General features: G+C 33.7%; 1 protein-coding gene across 1 annotated transcript; it reads right to left on the bottom strand.

Moving 5' to 3' along the window:
* Positions 1 to 14,722: 14,722 nt before the first annotated feature.
* Positions 14,723 to 19,219, bottom strand: LOC107032150 (pentatricopeptide repeat-containing protein At5g09450, mitochondrial). The gene is made up of 3 exons (XM_015233725.2): positions 19,077 to 19,219; positions 18,704 to 18,974; positions 14,723 to 15,948 (listed from the first exon to the last, which is right to left on the bottom strand). The coding sequence occupies exons 1-3, from the start codon at positions 19,109 to 19,111 to the stop codon at positions 15,052 to 15,054; spliced, it is 1,203 nt and encodes a 400-aa protein (XP_015089211.1). The 5' UTR covers positions 19,112 to 19,219; the 3' UTR covers positions 14,723 to 15,051.
* Positions 19,220 to 20,237: the final 1,018 nt, after the last annotated feature.

Below are 20,237 nucleotides of genomic sequence, written 5' to 3' on the forward strand. Positions count from 1 at the left end.
ACGAAGTTCAGAGAGTCGATTTCAGTACCCAAATTTCAGAAGTCTAAGTGTTCTGGAACGAGACACCTGCGACGGTCCGTCGTGCCCACGACGGTTCGTCCTGCAGGTCCGTCGCCAAGTTCAGAGAGTCGATTTCAGTACCCAAATTTCAGAAGTCTAAGTGTTTTGGAACGAGACTCCCTCGACGGTCCGTCGTGCCCATGACGGTCCGTCGTGGGTTCCGTCGTCTCAGCCAGTTTTTCCAGAAATAAAATCTGCAGCTCAAAACGACTAAACAGGTCATTACAATTGATATCCCTAACTTCTTTATTTGTTAAAAATATGGTTATGAAACTATATAAATAACGAGAAAGAAGAAAATAGGCAAAAGAGACGAGATTTATAATTTCTCTTGAAAGGATATTCAGAATTCACAAATATGATTTAAGACGAAGGTAACCTCCTAACTTGGTTTTCAAATAGGAGTCCTAACTACTCGAACTTCTAGACATTCACTATAATATAAATATGTTTATAATACTCTCTTTAAATGTAGGTAGATTTTGTGACTCCTTAAAATCTTACTAGATAAAACTCAGTGTGAAAAGATCCAGTGAAGGAAAAGAGTGTACATATCTAATAATACGCATTATGGCTTACTCATTAAAAATATTACAAGAAAAATTTGATGGGACAAAACCTTGTGAGAAAAAAAGAATACATTGCGTATTAACTCTCCCTGATGTGAACATCAATCAAAAACTTAAATCTTCTCATTCTAAGCTTGTGCAGAATCTTCTCGAAGTTATTGTTGGTAGGGACTTGATAAATAAATTAATTATAGTATTTCTTGATTTGACATATTGAATGTCGATATCACCATTATTAGGAGTTCATGTGTGTAGAACAATTTTGACGAAGTGTGGTTCCTTCTATCTGGTTCTATGAATCTTCCTAAACCAAAGAATTCGAAGAGTTCATCACTTCAATTTCTTTAAGCAAATAATATATTGTCTTTTGAAACTCTTTAAGAGTTCAATTCAAGTTATTAACTTTCGTAACAATACAAAAAATCTTAATTAACTTAATCCATATAAGAATTATAAATAAGTTTTTCAAAAACTTTAATATACTTCCTGCATTTGAAGTCATCAGAAATTTCATACCAATTTTCTCTAGTGAAAACATTCATATTAAATATAAGATATCTTCTAGTTTCTAGATTGCAAGTCAAATAAGTTTTACGCTTACCAAGATGCATCATTCCATTTTTACTTGATAATCGTCAGCATGCTTTAATAGTCATAGAATTCGTATCATTCACTACAAAAAAATCTCAAAACAGCCAACAGATTTCACTAACAACATAAGTTGGTTAGTATTCTACTAACAAATTACCAACATATTTCTAATAGAATAATATTTTAAAACTTAACAACGAAATTCTAACAGATTACCAACATAAATCTTACCAAGTATTTTAGTTGGTAAATACTGCGGGAAAAAAGGCGCCAAATTTAGCAACATTTTATCAATGGATTACCAACAAAAATATTACTAACGCACAACTTTTGTTGGTAATATTACCAACGAAGTATATATCGATTGATAAATATGATAAAAAAATTATTTATATAATTTATTGATATATTACCAATGAATTACTAACCAAACATTTACCAATGACAAGATTGTGTTGCTAATTTACCAATCAAATATAAATGTGTTGGTAAATTAGTAACGAATTGTAATTTGTTGGTAAACTTGCCAACCAATGTCAAATTAGTTAAAAATTTTGCCGACGAATAAAGATTGTAGTTAGTAAATTACTAACATCATTAAAATAGTTGGTAATATACCAACCGATCGCTAATCCATTGGTAAAATTTACTAACATATTAATTATTAGTTGGTAATATTACATATGAATGTTTAGTTGAAAAGTGTCTATTACCAACTCTGATAATATTTATCGGTAAATTATTAATTACTAACTTATATTTTAATAGTTAATAAATTTACCAATTGAAGTTAATTTTTTTGGTGAATCAGTGTCTATTGTTGAAACTTTCATATTTAGTTTGTGTCATTAGACGTTTTAACTTTTGACTTTTAACCAAAACTTGACTTTGTTTAATATTTTTGATAAATGTGCTCAGATTAGAACACCGTCAGTGTCATTAGCTTTAAAATGTCATTTTCATCTAATGGGAAGGTTGATTCATGTTTGGAGGCCTTCGTTTTTTGTTTGTGCCGTTATGTGTTTTAAGTTTTATGTTTAGGCCAATATTTGACTTTAGTCGATATTTTTGTGAACGTGCTCATATGAGAATTTCGTCAGCGTAATTAACTCCAAAGGTCATTTTTTAGTCGGATGGTTGGTGGTTACTGTGTGCCGTTAGGTGTTTTAACATATAAATTTTGGCAAAAATTTAATTTTGATCAATATATTTGATAACGTGCTCAAATAAGAATTTTTTCAGTACACTTAAATTGAAAAAATCATTTTTGATGTAATAAGAAAAAGGGTTCGGGTATTGAGACTTTCGTTTTTAGTTTATGTCCTTAGGCATTTTAGCTTTTAAGTTTTGGCCAAAATTTCACTTAGTCAATATTTTAGGTAATCGTGCTCGAATTGAAATTTTGTCACCGCAGTTAGCCATATAAGTTCAAGTTTGATCTCATAGGATGATTTTTCGGGTTTAGAGACTTTTATTTTCAATTTGTGTCGTTAAGAGTTTAACTTTTAACTTTTGGCTAAAATTTGAATTTGATAAATTTTTTGGGGAAACATGCTCAAATTTGAATTTCGCCAGCGCGGTTAGCTCCTGAAGGTCATTTTTCGCTTTATAGGATGGCTGGTTTGGATTTTGAGTTTTTCATATTCAGTTTGTACCGTTAGGCGATTCAACTTTTAACTTTTGTCAAAAATTTGATTTTGCTTAGTATTTTTTGTAAAAGTGCTCTGATGAAAATTCTGTCAGCACGATTAGCTTCAAAAGATCATTTTTATATCTAATAAGATGGTTGTTTAAGGTTTTGAGGCTTTCATTTTCAGATTGTGTTGTTAGGCGTTTTAACTTTTAAGTTTTTGCCAAAATTTAGATTCGGGCAGTATTTTTGATAAACGTGCTCAAGTTAAATTTTATGATATAATGAATTTAACTTGTTATCATAGATTTTTTATTGTTTCATTCAAATATGATTTTATAAAATTTATTAATATTTTTGAATTTATATTCATGTTTTTAGATTTTTAAATGCAATAAATTAATAAATATTTTACTATTGAATAATCATTCAGTTAATAATATTTTGAACATATTGTCAATCAATTACTAACCTAACATTGAACTTGAATGATATATTACCAATAAATTAACAATCAATTAGTAACTTTATTAGAAAAATAAATCATTATACTAACATATTTAAAATTTATTACCAACAAGGATTGTAGTGTAGTGGTAAGTACTCCTACAGGCTGCATCCTTAACCAAGAGGTCTCAGGTTCGATTTTCGTTGGGTACATAATTATATTTGTTAGGGAGTGTTTTACCACCCAATATGCGACTTTCCGGCGTGAATTCATATTTAGTAGGGCTCCAATGTGGGTACCGAACACTGGATGGAAAACCAAAAAAAATAAATTAAAAAAGTATTTAAAATTTATTGGTAAATTACCAACACAATTTTTTATTACTAAAATTACCAACCAATTACCAATGTATGAATTGAAAAATGAAAAAAAATTACCAACTCCTTTTCAATTCGTTAGTAAATGAAATAACGATACACTAACAAAATTTAGTTGGTAAATTTACCAACGAAAATTTTAGGGTCATGTTTCAAAATTTTGTAACAACATCTTTGGATATTTACCAACTGATTTTTGATTGGTAAGTTTATCAACAAATTAAAATTGGTTGGTAATATTTAGCGATGAGCTTTTTAGCAACGGATTAATATAAGTTGACATTTTGTAACTCAATTTGCCAACCGATTTGATCAATTTACCAACAAATTTTTTTGTTGGTGATTGAGATTTTTTTGTAGTTATGATAATCCTTTATAATATTGAGTGCTATTGTATCAAAGACATCGTCAATGACATATCATTTTGCATCGATTCACAATATGACATAACTTATTGTGTTGCTTCTAGCCCCCAACCCCACCCCACCCTTATGTTAGAGAAACTAACATATATCTCAATCTATTTTGGTTAATTCATCTTTGTGCACCATAGTATATTCAATAATCATAGACTGCACATTAAAATTGTCAGCTGAAATATGTTTGGTCCCTGACCATAAATCTATTAAGAGAAAAATTGACCCAAGAAAAACTAAGGTGCGGTATAGATCATAATTTATTGATCTGATGCGTACAATTAGTGTTGTATGCAATATCGTATTTTAGATCAATACATGAAACTCTATTTTTCATAAACAATGATTTCACTATCTGAAATATTTAATGTCACATCATCTTGAATATTTATCAATATTATCATTGATTACATATTCTGAAAGTTATGCTCTTAACTCAAGTATCTTGTACAACAATTTTGCAAATTGACAATAAACACACATGTAATTACATCTCTTTATCATATCACATTATATGTGAATGGACACATATTCACCTTTTTTACTTTTCAGAATTCAGGAATTTAGTACAAACATAATTGATCCAATCAACTTATCATTAGAACAAACAACACAAAGAATTCTTGAAGAATTATTCTTCTAGTTCTTCAATGTATGTCTATTACTCAGTAAGCACATTTTTGGGACGATCAAATTATTCATGTCAACTAATAAAATTATTAGTACTTGTAAACTCCAAGTTCTGTTGGGAAAGACAAGGCACTAACAAAGAATGCCTGACAGGATAACAGCGGAAGAGTGCCCAAGTCTATACTTTCCCTTCTCGATTTGAACCAAGAGAAGACAAACAACCACAAGCAATATGATAGTAAGGCAGCAAGTAATTCAACCAAACAAATATAACAAGGCAATAATAAACCAATCACACAAGACACCAAGATTTACGTGGAAAACCCTTCGATGTGAAGAGTAAAAAACCACGGGACGAAAAGCTCCACTATAATCACCAATAGTTACAATATTGTTCTCCAAAATTGGCCACAAAACAAGTGCCAAACAACGAGCAACAACAAAATAAGATTGCACCAAATCTAGAGAATTAAAGGAGCAAAATCACCAATTTCGCAGCTACTGTTCACGGCAGCAGAACTGAAGCTGCAGGCCACCAAATCCAACTCTGTCAATTCCTAATCAAATATTGAGATGAAGATAATATGCTGTCCAAAAATCAGCTCAATCGGACAAGAAACGAAGCGGGAATCGCAATTTGAAGTTGGCTGTTAGGGCTGAATTTTGACTGCGAAAACTGCTCTCTTTCTCTCTTTTTGGCTGCTGAAAAAACTCTCTGTGTATATGAAAATAAGACCTAAATAGGCTTATATTTGCCTCATAAGAATGGGCCTATGGGCAAAAATGGGTTGGTCCAAATTGGGCTTTTATTTATCCACATAGGAAGGGAAAAAGGCCCATAACCCAACAATTCTCCCCCTCACGACTATGTGGAGGAGACCGCCATCCCGGCGACCATGCAACAATCTTCAAACTTCCCTCTTGGCAAAGCTTTAGTCATCATATCGGAACCATTGTCATTTGTATGAATCTTTTCAAGCTCAAGCAACTTAGAATCCAACACATCTCGAATCCAATGGTATCTCACATCAATGTGTTTAGACCGACCATGGAACGTAGAATTCTTGCCAAGATGTATAGCACTTTGACTGTCACAATAAAGCACATACCTCTTTTGAGCACAACCAAGTTCCCCCAAGAATCTCTTCATCCAAAGCAATTCTTTCCAAGCTTCAACGACAGCAATAAGCTCAGCTTCTGTAGTAGATTGAGCAACACATTTTTGCAACCTAGATTGCCAAGACACAGCTCCCCCTGCAAAAGTAACCAAGTACCCTGAAGTAGGCTTGCGAGTATCAACATCACCAGCCATGTCTGAATCAGTATAACCACAAAGAATAGGCTTCCCTGTACCAAAATACAAACTCAGACTAGAAGTGCCACAGAGATATCTCATAACCCACTTCACAGCATTCCAATGTTCTCTTCCCAGATTAGAAAGAAAACGGCTAACAACTCCAACAGCATGAGCAATATCCGGTCTTGTACAAACCATTGCATACATCAAACTACCAACAGCTGAAGCATACGGATCTTTCTTCATATCTTCCTTCTCATCATCATTAGAAGGACACTGTTTCGTGCTCAATTTGAAGTGCATAGCTAAAGGTGTACTGACAACCTTAGCTTTGTCCATGCTGAATCTGCGAAGTACTTTCTGAATGTACTTCTCTTGTGATAATACCAATTTCTTGGCCTTTCTATCACGGACAATCTGCATGCCAAGAATCTGCCTTGCTGGTCCTAAGTCTTTCATAGCAAAAGACTTACTCAACTCTTGCTTCAACTTCTGAATCCTGCAAGTATTATGACCAACAACAAGCATGTCATCAACATAAAGCAACACAATAATAAAGTCACCATCAGAGAACTTTTGCACAAAAACACAATGGTCTGAAGAAGTCTTCTTGAAGCCCTGCTGACTCATAAAAGAACCAAACTTCCTGTACCACTGCCTGGGAGCTTGTTTCAAACCATACAAGCTCTTCTTCAATTTGCAAACATAATTCTCTTTACCCTTGACTTCAAAACCTTCCGGTTGCTCCATATAAATTTCTTCATCTAAGTCACCATGGAGGAAAGCAGTTTTAACATCCATTTGCTCAACCTCTAAATCTAGACTTGCAGCCAAGCCTAGAACCACACGAATGGATGACATCTTCACAACTGGAGAGAATATCTCATCAAAATCAACTCCCCTTTTCTGATTAAATCCCTTGACAACTAATCTAGCTTTGTACCGTGGAACTGGATTACCATCTTCATGTTTCACCCGAAAAACCCACCTGTTTTTCAAAGCTTTTCTGTCTTTAGGTAACTTAACCAAATCAAAGGTATGATTATCATGCAAGGATTTAATCTCATCTTCCATAGCATCAAACCACCTTTCTTTTTCTTCACTTTCCATGGCCTCATCAAGACTCTCAGGTTCTCCCCCGTCAGTCAAGAGTACATACTCATTGGGAGAATAACGAGATGAAGGAATTCTCTCTCTACTAGATCGTCTGAGAGAACTCTCTGGAGCATCTATAATTGGTTGTTGGACAACCACATCATCTTGCACTGGAGCATCAACAACATCATGCCGGTCATTCTGAACATGATCACCATCTTCATTATCAACTTGATTTTCATCATTATGAAGATTTTCTTCCGGTGCAATAGTCAAAGGAACTGGATCAACATCAACTAAGCTCTCACTACTCTGAAAATCAGCCTTGTCAGCTTTGTCAAAATCTTCAATTGTTTGGTCTTCAAAGAACACAACATCACGGCTTCTAACAAGTTTCTTCTCAACAGGATCATAGAAACGATAGCTAAATTCATCTTGACCATAACCACTGAAGATACACTGCCTAGTTTTAACATCCAACTTTGACTTTTCATCCTTAGGAACATGTACAAAGGCTTTACACTTAAAGACTCTAAGATGATCATAAGAAACATTCTTACCAGTCCAAACTCTGTCAGGGACATCACAATCTAAAGCAACAACGAGAGATAAATTGATAACATAAGCAGCAGTATTAAGTGTTTCTGCCCAAAAGGAATCTACAACTTATCATCTGAAAGCATACATCTAACCCTCTCAACTAGAGTTCTGTTCATCCTCTCTGCTAAACCATTTAACTAAGGAGTCTTTGGAGGAGTTTTCTGATGCCTAATACCCTGCTCTCTGCAATATCTATCAAAAGGACCAATATACTCACCACCATTATCTGAGCGGATGCATTTCAATGTCTTCCCTGTTTGTCTTTCAACCAAGGCCTGAAAACTCTTGAACACATCAAGTACTTGATCCTTGGACTTCAAAGGAAATACCCAGAGTTTGCGAGAATGATCATCAATAAAAGTCACAAAGTAAAATGCACCACCATGAGATTTTACCTTAAAAGGACCACACAAATCAGAATGTACCAACTCCAGCAAATCAAGCTTTCTTGAAGGCGGATGACTCTGAAAAGAAACTCTTTTCTGTTTACCGGCTAAGCAATGAACACATTTCTTCAACTTTGCTTGTTTCACTCCAGAAAGCAAATTTTTCTTAGCCAAACTATCAATCCCCTTCTCGCTCATATGACTCATCGTTCTATGCCATAATTTTGATGAAGTATCATTCTCCACCAAATTTACTGAGTCTCTGGACATGGAGCCCTGAAATACATACAAGTTAGACAACTTGTCACCACGGGCCACAACCATCAAACCTCTAGTAAGCTTCCACTGGCCAACACCAAGTGTATTAACATAACCCTCATCATCAAGATATCCCACAGAAATCAAATTCAAGCGAACATCTGGAGCATGCTTGACATTATTGAGAACTAGTTTGGAACCATTGTTACTTTCCAAACAAACTGTCCCAATACCAATAACTTCAACTTCATGATTATTGCCCATTTTCAACGTTCCAAAATTACCTGGAGTATAAGAAGAAAATAATTCCTTCTTTGGCGTGACATGAGAAGTAGCACCAGAATCCACAAACCAGCTAGACTCATCACGAACAAGATTAATGGCATTTGCATCACAAGAAACAAGAAGATCATCATTAGCAACAACAGCAACACGATTTTCATTATCGCCTTCTCTCTTTTGTTGTCTCATATCTCTCTTGTGCTTGTAACAATATTTCATGATATGCCCATTCTTGTGGCAATAGTCACATGTAATATTCTTGTATTTAGACTTTGACTTGCTTCTACTTTTACCTCTATCATTCTGACCTCTGGACTTGTTTCTCCCCCTATCTTCAGTAACCAAAACATCGGAGTGTGAAGCTGAAGAAGATGAGGCTTGAGATCTTCTTCTCATTTCTTCATTCAAGACACCACTCTTAGTATATTCCATGGTTACAACACCACTGGGAGCAGAATTAGTCAAAGAAACTCAAAGAGTTTCCCAAGAGTCTGGCAGAGTATTAAGAAGCCAAAGTCCCTGTATCTCATCATCAAACTTTACACCCATTCCGGACAGCTGGTCAAGAACACCCTGAAAATCATTAATATGATCAGAAATAGGAGTGCCCTCTTTATACCTGATATTCATTAATTGTTTCAATAGGAACAACTTGTTGTTGCCAGTCTTCGAAGCATAAAGTGTCTCGAGCTTGTCCCACAAACTTTTGGCATGTGTCTCATTCACAATATGATTTCTAACATTATCTTCAACCCATTGTCTAATATAGCCACAAACCTGCAGATGCTCAAATTCCCATTCTTCATCATTCAAAGACTGAGGCTTATTAGAAGCAAACACAGGTAAATGCATCTTCTTGACAAATAGAAGATCTTTCATCTTGCCTTTCCAAATATGATAGTTACTACCATTTAAACACACCATTTTGCTCATATTTGCCTCCATCATTCAAAACGACAATCAACAATAACCAATGCTCTGATACCACTTTTTAGGGAAAGACAAGGCACTAACAAAGAATGCCTGACAGGATAACAGCGGAAGAATACCCAAGTCTATACTTTCCCTTTTCGATTTGAACCAAGAGAAGACAAACAACCACAAGCAATATGATAGTAAGGCAGCAAGTAATTCAACCAAACAAATATAACAAGACAATAATAAACCAATCACACAAGACACCAAGATTTACGTGGAAAACCCTTCGATGTGAAGAGTAAAAAACCACGGGACCAAAAGCTCCACTATAATCACCAAGAGTTACAATATTGTTCTCCAAAATTGGCCACAAAACAAGTGCCAAACAACGAGCAACAACAAAATAAGATTGCACCAAATCTAGAGAATTAAAGGAGCAAAATCACCAATTTCGCAGCTACTGTTCACGACAGCAGAACTGAAGCTGCAGGCCACCAAATCCAACTCTGTCAGTTCCTAATCAAATATTGAGATGAATACAATATGCTGTCCAAAAATCAGCTCAATCGGACAAGAAACGAAGCGGGAATCACAATTTGAAGTTGGTTGTTAGGGCTGAATTTTGACTGCGAAACTGCTCTCTTTCTCTCTTTTTGGCTGCTGAAAAAACTCTCTGTGTATATGAAAATAAGACCTAAATAGGCTTATATTTGCCTCATAATAATGGGCCTATGGGCAAAAATGGGTTGGTCCAAATTGGGCTTTTATTTATCCACATAGGAAGGGAAAAAAGGCCCATAACCCAACAAGTTCACAATGTCATATGCCTTTTGCTTTACTAAATTTCTAATTTACTATTATATGAGTAAATTTTAAATTTACTACTCCCAAAGAAATTTTAATATATTCATTTCTTCTCAATTACTCTACCTCTTTGGAAGGTGAATTGTGATCCCACCACGATAAATATATCTTCGTATTGAAAAGTTTTGTTTTATACTATCACATTCACTTTAGTATTGAGTTATTCAATCCCAATCGATTAGACACTAATCATATGCTTCGGATGATAACTCTACATTATTATCAAGGCGATATTATTTATGCCAATAATTTAGCAAACCCAAGTTACGAGATGACAATAGGTATACATTTGAGACCATATAGAAGGATCATCTATTAGGACCATGAAGTATCTAGACAACCCATTGGATGAGTGAATAGGTCTACAAATATTTCTATGTATACGTTCCAAGAACGTAGGAAATTCAATCTCAACTTTCATTGATGATAGTCTCACAATTAACTTGTCTTGATAACAAAAACAATACAAGAAAATTCACCATTTAAAAGAATCATTAAGTTCTTTAATGGGTGTTCATTTTAGTTTCTATACTTCATCTCATCATTATAGGTCCATGATGTCCTAGACGATCATGCCAAAGTACTGAAATTAGTAAAGTTTTTATTTACTATTGAATGTGCCTCACTTTTCTAATTCTTCTCCAATGCAAATCACAAGATAAGGTAGATATTTTTTTCTATGAAACATGTTTCCCTAAAGACATTCTTGTTGATACCACGTCCACTATCAAGGGTGGGGACTTTTCGCACGCCTAGCATGGTGGACACTAGCATACATCTCATTCACTTCAGAGAATGGATTTGTATGTATTAAACATCAATCAAAAGTTTTCATTCTTTATGATTGGAACACAATCATCAGAGCATATCATCTTATGATAGTTATAGTACCTCATTTCATATTCATACGCATTGTACAATAACTTGTCTTCTTTCAGACATAATATGCACCACTATCACACTCATTTTAAGGAATGGATCTGCTTCAACGAGATATATTTCATGAATAATTTTTATCCGAAAACTTATTATTTTGTCTTAGTCATCATTATATCATCAATATATTGTATTGGGATTCAAATTGAACGTCTTATGCCATAAATCAACGAGGGACTTGAACCCAACATCTTTCATCACAATGCATAAAGACTCCTCATATCTTATCCTATTGGTGCGATTGAACATAAATACATCATCTTATCCTTTAGATGCATAGAACTTAAATCTATCGTCTTATCCTTAAACAATGACATAATATGCCAAAGTACAATAGTAATCTATGGTAAAAGTGATTATCAAAATTAAAATAATTCATTGATCTCAATATTTTAAGAACAAAACAAATCATACCTTTGAAACTATCCAATCTCTCAAGTAGTAGAATATTTAAGTAGCAAAGTGCATCGCGTTTGCAACTTGCACGTGGACCAAAAATAATGAGACCTCTAACCTTGATGATTAAATTATGTTCCTGCTAACCTAGAAAAGTCAGTAAGAAGTTCGATACCTAGTGAAGCAACAATATCCGTCAATAATCTCACCAACGATAGTACTATTAAAACTCATATAAATTCAAATAAGAAAATTAGAGACTTGTGCTGATAACCTTTTATGAAACTATATAAAATAATTAGAAGAAAAAATTAGGGAGAAGAGAGAAGACTTAAATTTTTTCTTCAAAGGGTATTCAAGATTCACATATCAGATTTACAATGAAGGAAACCCCTTTATTTATAGGGGAAACCTAACTTGGTTCCCAAGTGGGATTCCTAACTACTCACTAAAAGGAATCACATAATAGACATTTATTATAATATAAATATTTTTATAACAAATACAAATATATTCATTGCGTCATAGTAAATGTCTACTTTATTTTTTTGAGATAAGCTAGAAATTATAAGATCAAGTTTGATTTTTCTAGAAAAAATAAGGACTTTTTTAAAAAGTTCATTAAATGAGTGGATTGTCCATTAAATTAATATATGAACTATTTATTTAGATTGTATGAACCTTTTTGATAAGAACGTATCTACTTATTATGACACTTAATATGATGACTTTTTGGAGTGATTTATCAATTTGTAAATATGACTGTTCTTTTACCACTGTGATACACATACATGAGATATGAAGACAATGAATAAGATGATCTCTACATTCCACCCCCATATCTTTTGTCTATATTTCTTGTAGTATATTTTTTTGTATTTTACAATACGTTATCAGCACAAAACTCTATTGAAATTTGAGTTTTAGTTTTTTTCTCTAATGTTTTGGTTGATCTCGTTATGAGAATTAAGAAGGAAAAATGATAACTACCACAATCAAGGTATTATATGCATAAAATCATGTATGAATTTTTTAGAATCTTTTTATGATTTAGAATACAATAGTGTTCTGTAACTAAAATTGACCAAGAATCAAAGGCATATACTACTACTGGTTGAATATGACATGTTCTTCCAAATTCCTTAAATGGAAGAAGGTATAAAGTTTTAATAGCATGAGTTTGAATATTATTTTGATTATACTGAAAACTCAAAGGGTGAGTCATGTTGTACTTCGATTTATTATATCGTTTGTTAAGGGTAAGACCGTGGATTCAAGTTCATCGCACCAAAAGGGCAAGACATCAGATTAAAGTCCGAATGCACCATAATAAAAAATGTTTAAGGGTGAGACGGTAGATTTCATGTTCTATTGCACCAAAAGGGTAAGACATCAATTTGAGTTTTGATGCACCATGATGATATTGATTGAGTTCGAGTCCCATAAAATTATGGCCTAACACACTTTATATTGGTAAAACATTGAGTTTGAGTCTCAATGCACTATAGTGATGATTAATTACGTCTAAAGCTTTGATGAAAAGTCATGAAATTTATCCCACTGAATTTGCTTCATTCCCTAAAGAGAATGTGGTAGCAGTACATGATATGTTTGAAATATGTCAAATTGTTCAATTCTATCATATGAATGTGGTAGTGATGAATAATAAGTCTGAAAGATCACAAGCGATCGAATGTATGTATACAGGCGGGGTAGTCATCATTGTGGTAATTATGAAAAGAAGAACATTGTAGGTTCTCCAAATAGACCTTCATAAAGTAAACGTAATTTTTATCATCATAATGGTATGAAAGGTCATTGGACCCGTGGTTGTTGTGCGACCTAATAATATAAAAATCTTTCATTAAAAGAAAGGAAGATAAAATGATGCTACAATTGACCTTTCAAAGTGATGTTAAGGTGGGTCATGCAAACATGATGAATTTCAAAGGTATGACAATGTGCTTATAATGAAAATTTATGAAGACGAACATATGATTAGTCCCATTGTAGAAAATGTGACTTGTGATAAGCATCGTGAATGCTCGATCATTCTGAAAAAGAATGAGTTAATATGTGATAAAGTCACTATGGGTTAGATATATGCCACAACTCACCTTTACATAAGGTTTGAGAAAAATAAAGATCTAATTGACACTTCCGATTTAAATACGATGCAAATGTAATTGAGAATTTATGTGACTTATATGATAAAACAGAATATTCTTCAAGAATTCTCTTGTGTTGTTTGTTCTCATGATAAAATCATTGTATCATTATACAAGTTAAGGTTAAAACTGTAATCCATGAGATTTTTGAAACATATAAAAAGGAGAATATGACTCCGTTCACGTGCCATGTGAACTGTTTGAAACTATATGATAGATGTATCTATGAGATGATCACACGTGCTTTGTTATCAATTTACAAATTGATTTTTGTAAGATTGTTTGCTCAAACTTCTAAATTAAGAGCATAGTTCTAAATTATGAAATTATATTGATAATGCTGATTGGATTAATAGAAATTGTATGACTCAAGTTATAGCTAAACCATGAATTTGAGAACAAAACTCTCAAAAGATTTTATAAAAGATGAGTTTATTTAACATATAACAACGCATATATGCATCAAACCAACAATGTTTCACCATTATGATTGGTTGTGGTTAGAAGCCAAATCATTTTCATCTAAAGTTTGAATGTGTGATATCTGATTTGATTGCTCCATCACGCACAAAGATGAATCCTCAAATGAGGTTAGGATGAACATTAGATTTTCTAACATTAGAGGAGAGATGATTGACAGCTGAAACTTATGAAATAAATTATATAGATCATTGTTAAAAAAATATAAATTTGAAGTTCAAAAAATAATTAATTTACATAATATTGCAAATTAATTGCCAGATAAATTTGATAACCCTATACTATAATAAAATGGTAAATGCTCAAAATGAGAAGTCCATGAAGGACAAAGTCTAAGGTACAATTCAAATTACCGAGTGCCTTTCCAAAGAGACCCTTGTCGTCGAATAATTGGGAAAGGAAAGATGTCAATCAGTTATTCCAAATAATTAGTCATAAGGCTTGCTAAATAGAATATGAAGTCCTGAATAGCTGCACAACTTTTCTAATAGAGTCGCAGCAAACAAACAGAAAAGGACTCACTATGACCTGCCAATTTTACAGTAGCAAAATTCAGTACACATGAATTACTACTTCATTGGCATTGTTTATTTCTTTCTCTATACTGCCACATGAAATGCTGGCAGGCGTTCGATCGCATGGTCCTGCTACTATGATTCCTCTATTTCATCACAACCTTTCTGAATTAGAAGCATTCGGAAAGCTACTGCACTCTCTTCCAACCCAACTTCTTTATATGCTTTTAGAAGTCTATTGCAGCTGGAACGATCAAAAGCTGTCGCTGCAGAAAGCTTCCACTGATCGATAATTTCTCCAGCTTCCTTCATATGCCCAAGCATGAGATATGATGAAAGTATGCAGACATAATTTCTGCTCGTCATTTTTTGATTAGTCATCCGCAAGGATTTCCAAATTTGATCAAGCTTTTCTTTATTTCCCAATGCACCATAGAGAATAATAAGGAAGTCATATGATATCCATTCTCTTTGTGTGATACCCTTCTCAGATTCAACTACAGAGTTCAACCCTGAGTTTACAAGGTTACCTGAGGTGATGTATATGTTAACAAGGTTCATGTATCTTATCCACTGTTCACCTGAGTCAGAGCCCCGACTTATTTCATCAAGAATCCGTCTAACCTCGTCAATGTTTAGAGCTGCAGCACATGAACTTACCCACAGATTGTAAGTAAATAGGTCTGGTGCAACCTTTTGAAGTTTCATCTCCTCAACAATAAGAGGTACTTTCTCGAGCTGTCCAACAGACATGTACAAAGTCATCATTTCATTATACGTGACAGTATTTAGAGAAAGATTTGCTTCTTTCATTCTCTCATAGAGGTCTTCAGCCTTCTCAGTTAGTCTCAAACTAGCATAGGAATGGAGGAGAGCAGTACATGTTTCAGTGGTTTTTACAGTGGTAGGCAGTCCTTCAAAATACCGTTCAGCAGAATCAATTCCAAAAATTTTGGTCATCAAGTCAATGCGGATAGCATAATCTGAGTCCAATGCTTCATCCTGATTGTGGTAAACCAGCCATTCTGAGATCTGCAATGCTATAGGATGCAAATCAGTACTTATGCAACTATTACAAAATTACATTTACATTAAGCCTTGAATTATTTGTTTGTTTTTTTTACAGTGAAACAACATTTATATCAAATTAACAATTCTCACTTAGTGTCTGGATACTGCATGGATAAAAAGACTTGATGAAAATAAAAGTAAAGGGCACAGAGGTCTAAAACATGGGATTGGATCGTTGAGGGGGCTATAGTCCCCTATGAATGAAATAAAAGTCATGTCATGCAGTAGTAACATGGTGATTTACCTCTTTGATCATTTCTCCTCTTGCTCTTCAAAATAACACTACTAACCATCTCTTCCCCACCATCTAACCCCTTGTTGCTATCCACAAGCTGTTGGATGCTCTACTATCCATTACCCAATATTCCCGACTTCAAAGAATAAAACTTGTAATGAAACTCAGGGTGGTGAGTTGATCAGTTGGAAAGAAATAATAAGGATTATAGTTAAGGAATGTGGTTTGGATAGAGGAAGAAAGTTTATCTCCCATATTCTTGAGTTTGGTTGGTTCTGCCAGAGAGAATATCAAGATGGTTTCAGATAACGATTCCGTCCGACCTAGTGAAGGAGGTGCAGCTGGGAGAAGGGTGTTTATTGTCAATTGTTATTCTACCACTTTTTTAAATTCTGTGTTTTAGGTTTATAAAGGAGCTAAAAGAAGCATACAAGACTTTAAGCAGATGTACAGTCTTATAATTCATCTCATAAGCCCAATACAAAAAACCAAGACAATGAATCTCATGGACAAGATTACTTCATATACTCCTCATGTAACAGTCCTCTCAAACCCAGTAACACTAAAAACTATTCCTGATTCACTCGTAGTGCAGCCCTACCTAACACTACTGGAGGACCAAATGACCCCTTCAGAATTATATATTTGTTGGAACTGGTTTAGCTTACATATGCGTCAAAGAGCACATGGAACATTAGGCAGAACCCAAGTCTGGGTAGTTTGTGCAGCCACAATGTGATTACTGCCAGTAGGTATACAGTGAGTAGTTGCAAAGCATAACAACATTCTCCCACCAAGAAGTTTCATCAAAACTAAATGGCTAAAGTGGGAATTTAAAAAAATAATGGTCCTTTCTTCCAAAAATAATAACAAAATAAAACCTAATCTTCTCTATCTTGTGGCCAAAAAGAAAGAAGTTACCTGTAAATTTCAAGTTAACAAAATTGTATGATAAAACATTATTGTCTGTATAACTAAATCTTCACACAACAGAGGTACTTGTAGGAGTTCATGAAGGAAAGGGCAAAAGCCTCTGAACTAGCATAGAATCCCTAATATTAGAACATAAGCAAAGACACTAAAGACTAAGAAAGAAGAAGCTAAGAATATGGTATGCACATATCAAAATAGACAAATAAACAGAACAAAGTTCTGAGCTAGCTTTGACAGTTCTTAGTTAACCAGTTTTGACTCTGTTAATATCTGTTATTAAAATTGGACATGAACTCATAAAGAAGTATAACTCACTGATCGATCATTTTTATCCACAGGCTTATATTGAATTGTAATCTTTGCTGTCCACAGGCTTATAGATGAATCTGACTTTCGACTAAAACTAGCAAGGCAGTACCAGTTCTCGTCCAAAGTAGCTATTTCATAGCATTGATGCGTGCAATCGATCAATCAACTAATGTGATCCTCTTTATACATCCAGATAGAGATCCATTTCATCCGACTATAAAATAATTATCTTGGAAAATGCTGTAACTATGCAAGTGTTACAATAAAACTAAGCTTTAATCTCAATTAATTCATACAGCTTGCAAAGATCCGCTGCTTCCTTTGTTTCTTGTTCCTAATTAAGTCTGTTGCTTTCAAGAGAACGTACATCTTTTGAGCAACTCCCCTTGCATTTTTTTATAATGTTTTGTGACAACTGTGCCATTGGTTAGCTTGCATGACAATTCAACTGATGTGCATATCCTTCCACACCTATTGGGTAATTCCTCACTAAGGCTTAGCCTGTTAAGCAGATGGAAGGTAACCACCAAACTTCATTTTTTGATTGTTAAGTAATGAACAAACTTTATCATCTTTACATGGATATGAGTGCTGGTCTCCATTGGCCTTTATTCCAATTTCATCGCCACAAGGCACCTTCAGGTGTTTCGTTTCACATTATCATAGGTCTAATTTGCTCCCCACAATCACCTTAGATCATGAAAACAACACACTAACAAGTCAGTGCATATTGAGGTCTACACAGAAATAACAAAATTATCACTGACGACATTCATTCAATTTTCCCTCTGTAAGTGCTACATGTGGCTTCCATCCTATGTGTTTGTTTCTAATTTTTTCTAATTTTGTATGACCACAAATGATTTCAATATCCACACCTTTCTACATTCATCCTCCGAATAAGTTTAGGCATTATAAACTAAACATTATCAGCTAACTACAATAACAAACTTACTTTTCACTTTGTTAGGTATCTTCCTATTGTGTAGCACTCTCGGTGCCCTCTTCCATTTCAGTGACTATGATTCAATTCTGTGTTAGGTCTACATCAGCTTGAAAATTGTGAATGAACATTGAGGATTCATATAGCCAACACCAACAAAATTTGGGACAGAGAAGTAGTTGATCAATTGATCATAGTACCATTTTAATGGGTGTTTTATGAAATCCATTCGATAAAAAAATCTTATTTACTCCACAGCAGATTGGGCAAAAAGAATAGATGGAGGAATAAAGAACCTCAAGGGCGTGCTTGAATCTGCGCGACTTTCGAAGCTCTTTGGAGATGTGACGGAGGTCGGAGATAGATATTAGTCGGCCTTCACCGACCCATCTCTGAAGCACGTTGGTGGCGCTTCTTTTGGGTAGTCTTAGGCTGAATATTCTGCTTTTCAAATCATCTGGGATTTCGCCCCTTTCTTCCTCAGAAGAATTTGGGGAGTCTTCATAGACAACTTCAGTTGTTGTAGTAAAGGATCTAAATAGACTCTTTTCTCTGCCACGGGCATTTCTGAATTTCCGGAAACAAAAATAGAGTTACTATGACAAGAATAGCACAACAGTAGTGTACAGAAATGGAGACAAAAAAAGCGATAAGGTGGTTAGTCAATACCTCGTGAGTTTGAGGAAGATACTGCGAGCAGCCATGGAAACTAGAGATGAATTGGGAAGAGAAACCCGAGAAACCTTTCCAAAGTCTTGTTTAATTTGGGGGCCAAAAGACCTCAAAATCTTGATTTTAAAAAGACATAATTGGTATGTCCGATTTCAACGGTGCATAAGTAGGGTGTTAAATTTGTATAAAATTTCATATATATTTTATGTGATACAATACATGTAACACATCATATAAGATATAAAAATTTTATGTAGAATGTCATATAGAATAAATATATTTATTTATTTAATTTTATATAAATATAAGTGCTTATTTATACACAATTAAAATTAAATATCATAATTATTATCTAAAATTACATATTTACATATTATGCTAAAACAAAATATCATAAACTATTCATGTTATAAAAAAGGCATAACTGTTATAAAATCAACACACAACAAAAATCAAATGAAAATAATTAAGAGGAAGACAGAGATACCATTTTTGTCATAATTGTTATTGGTCTAATCATTACAAACAACCTCGTTTTTTTGATATACTTTTTTCATTAGTATCTCTTTTCTTTTTATTTAATATCTGACAAAATACTTTGACATATAACTATACATAATCAGTGATAATTCTTTTTGTGATAAAAAAATATTTTTTTATTTCTCTCGGATCTCATTGAGTTGTGATATTTATTAAATCATACATGAGTAAATTCTTAGTTATAATTTTCATCATCTCTTGATATATTCATTTTCAAGAGTAGTTCACTTCTCATAATACTTCTCACAAGTCATATTCTCTTCAAGAAAGTGACCATAATAAATATGCATGCTTCGTAATTATTCTTTTCATTAGAAGTTCATTGTCATACTTTGAAATTTATCATATTCATATGGCATATCTCGATCACTTTGGAAGTCAAGTGTATCACCACTTTTCATCCTATTCTTTGATGGAGGATCTATAGACTTATCAAATTATTTCATAACAAACATGTTTCTAATGACCTCTCATATCAATTTGATGAGAAGTGTTACCTTCATATTTTGAAGGACTATTTGAAAAAATTACAGTGATCTTCATTTTTTTTTCACAATGATGACTATCATTATTTTGTCTTTTGTCACACCCACATTCATTATACAATCTCAATAGTCA

The sequence above is a fragment of the Solanum pennellii genome, chromosome 10, assembly GCF_001406875.1.
Source record: "Solanum pennellii chromosome 10, SPENNV200".
NCBI classification, from domain to species: domain Eukaryota; kingdom Viridiplantae; phylum Streptophyta; class Magnoliopsida; order Solanales; family Solanaceae; genus Solanum; species Solanum pennellii.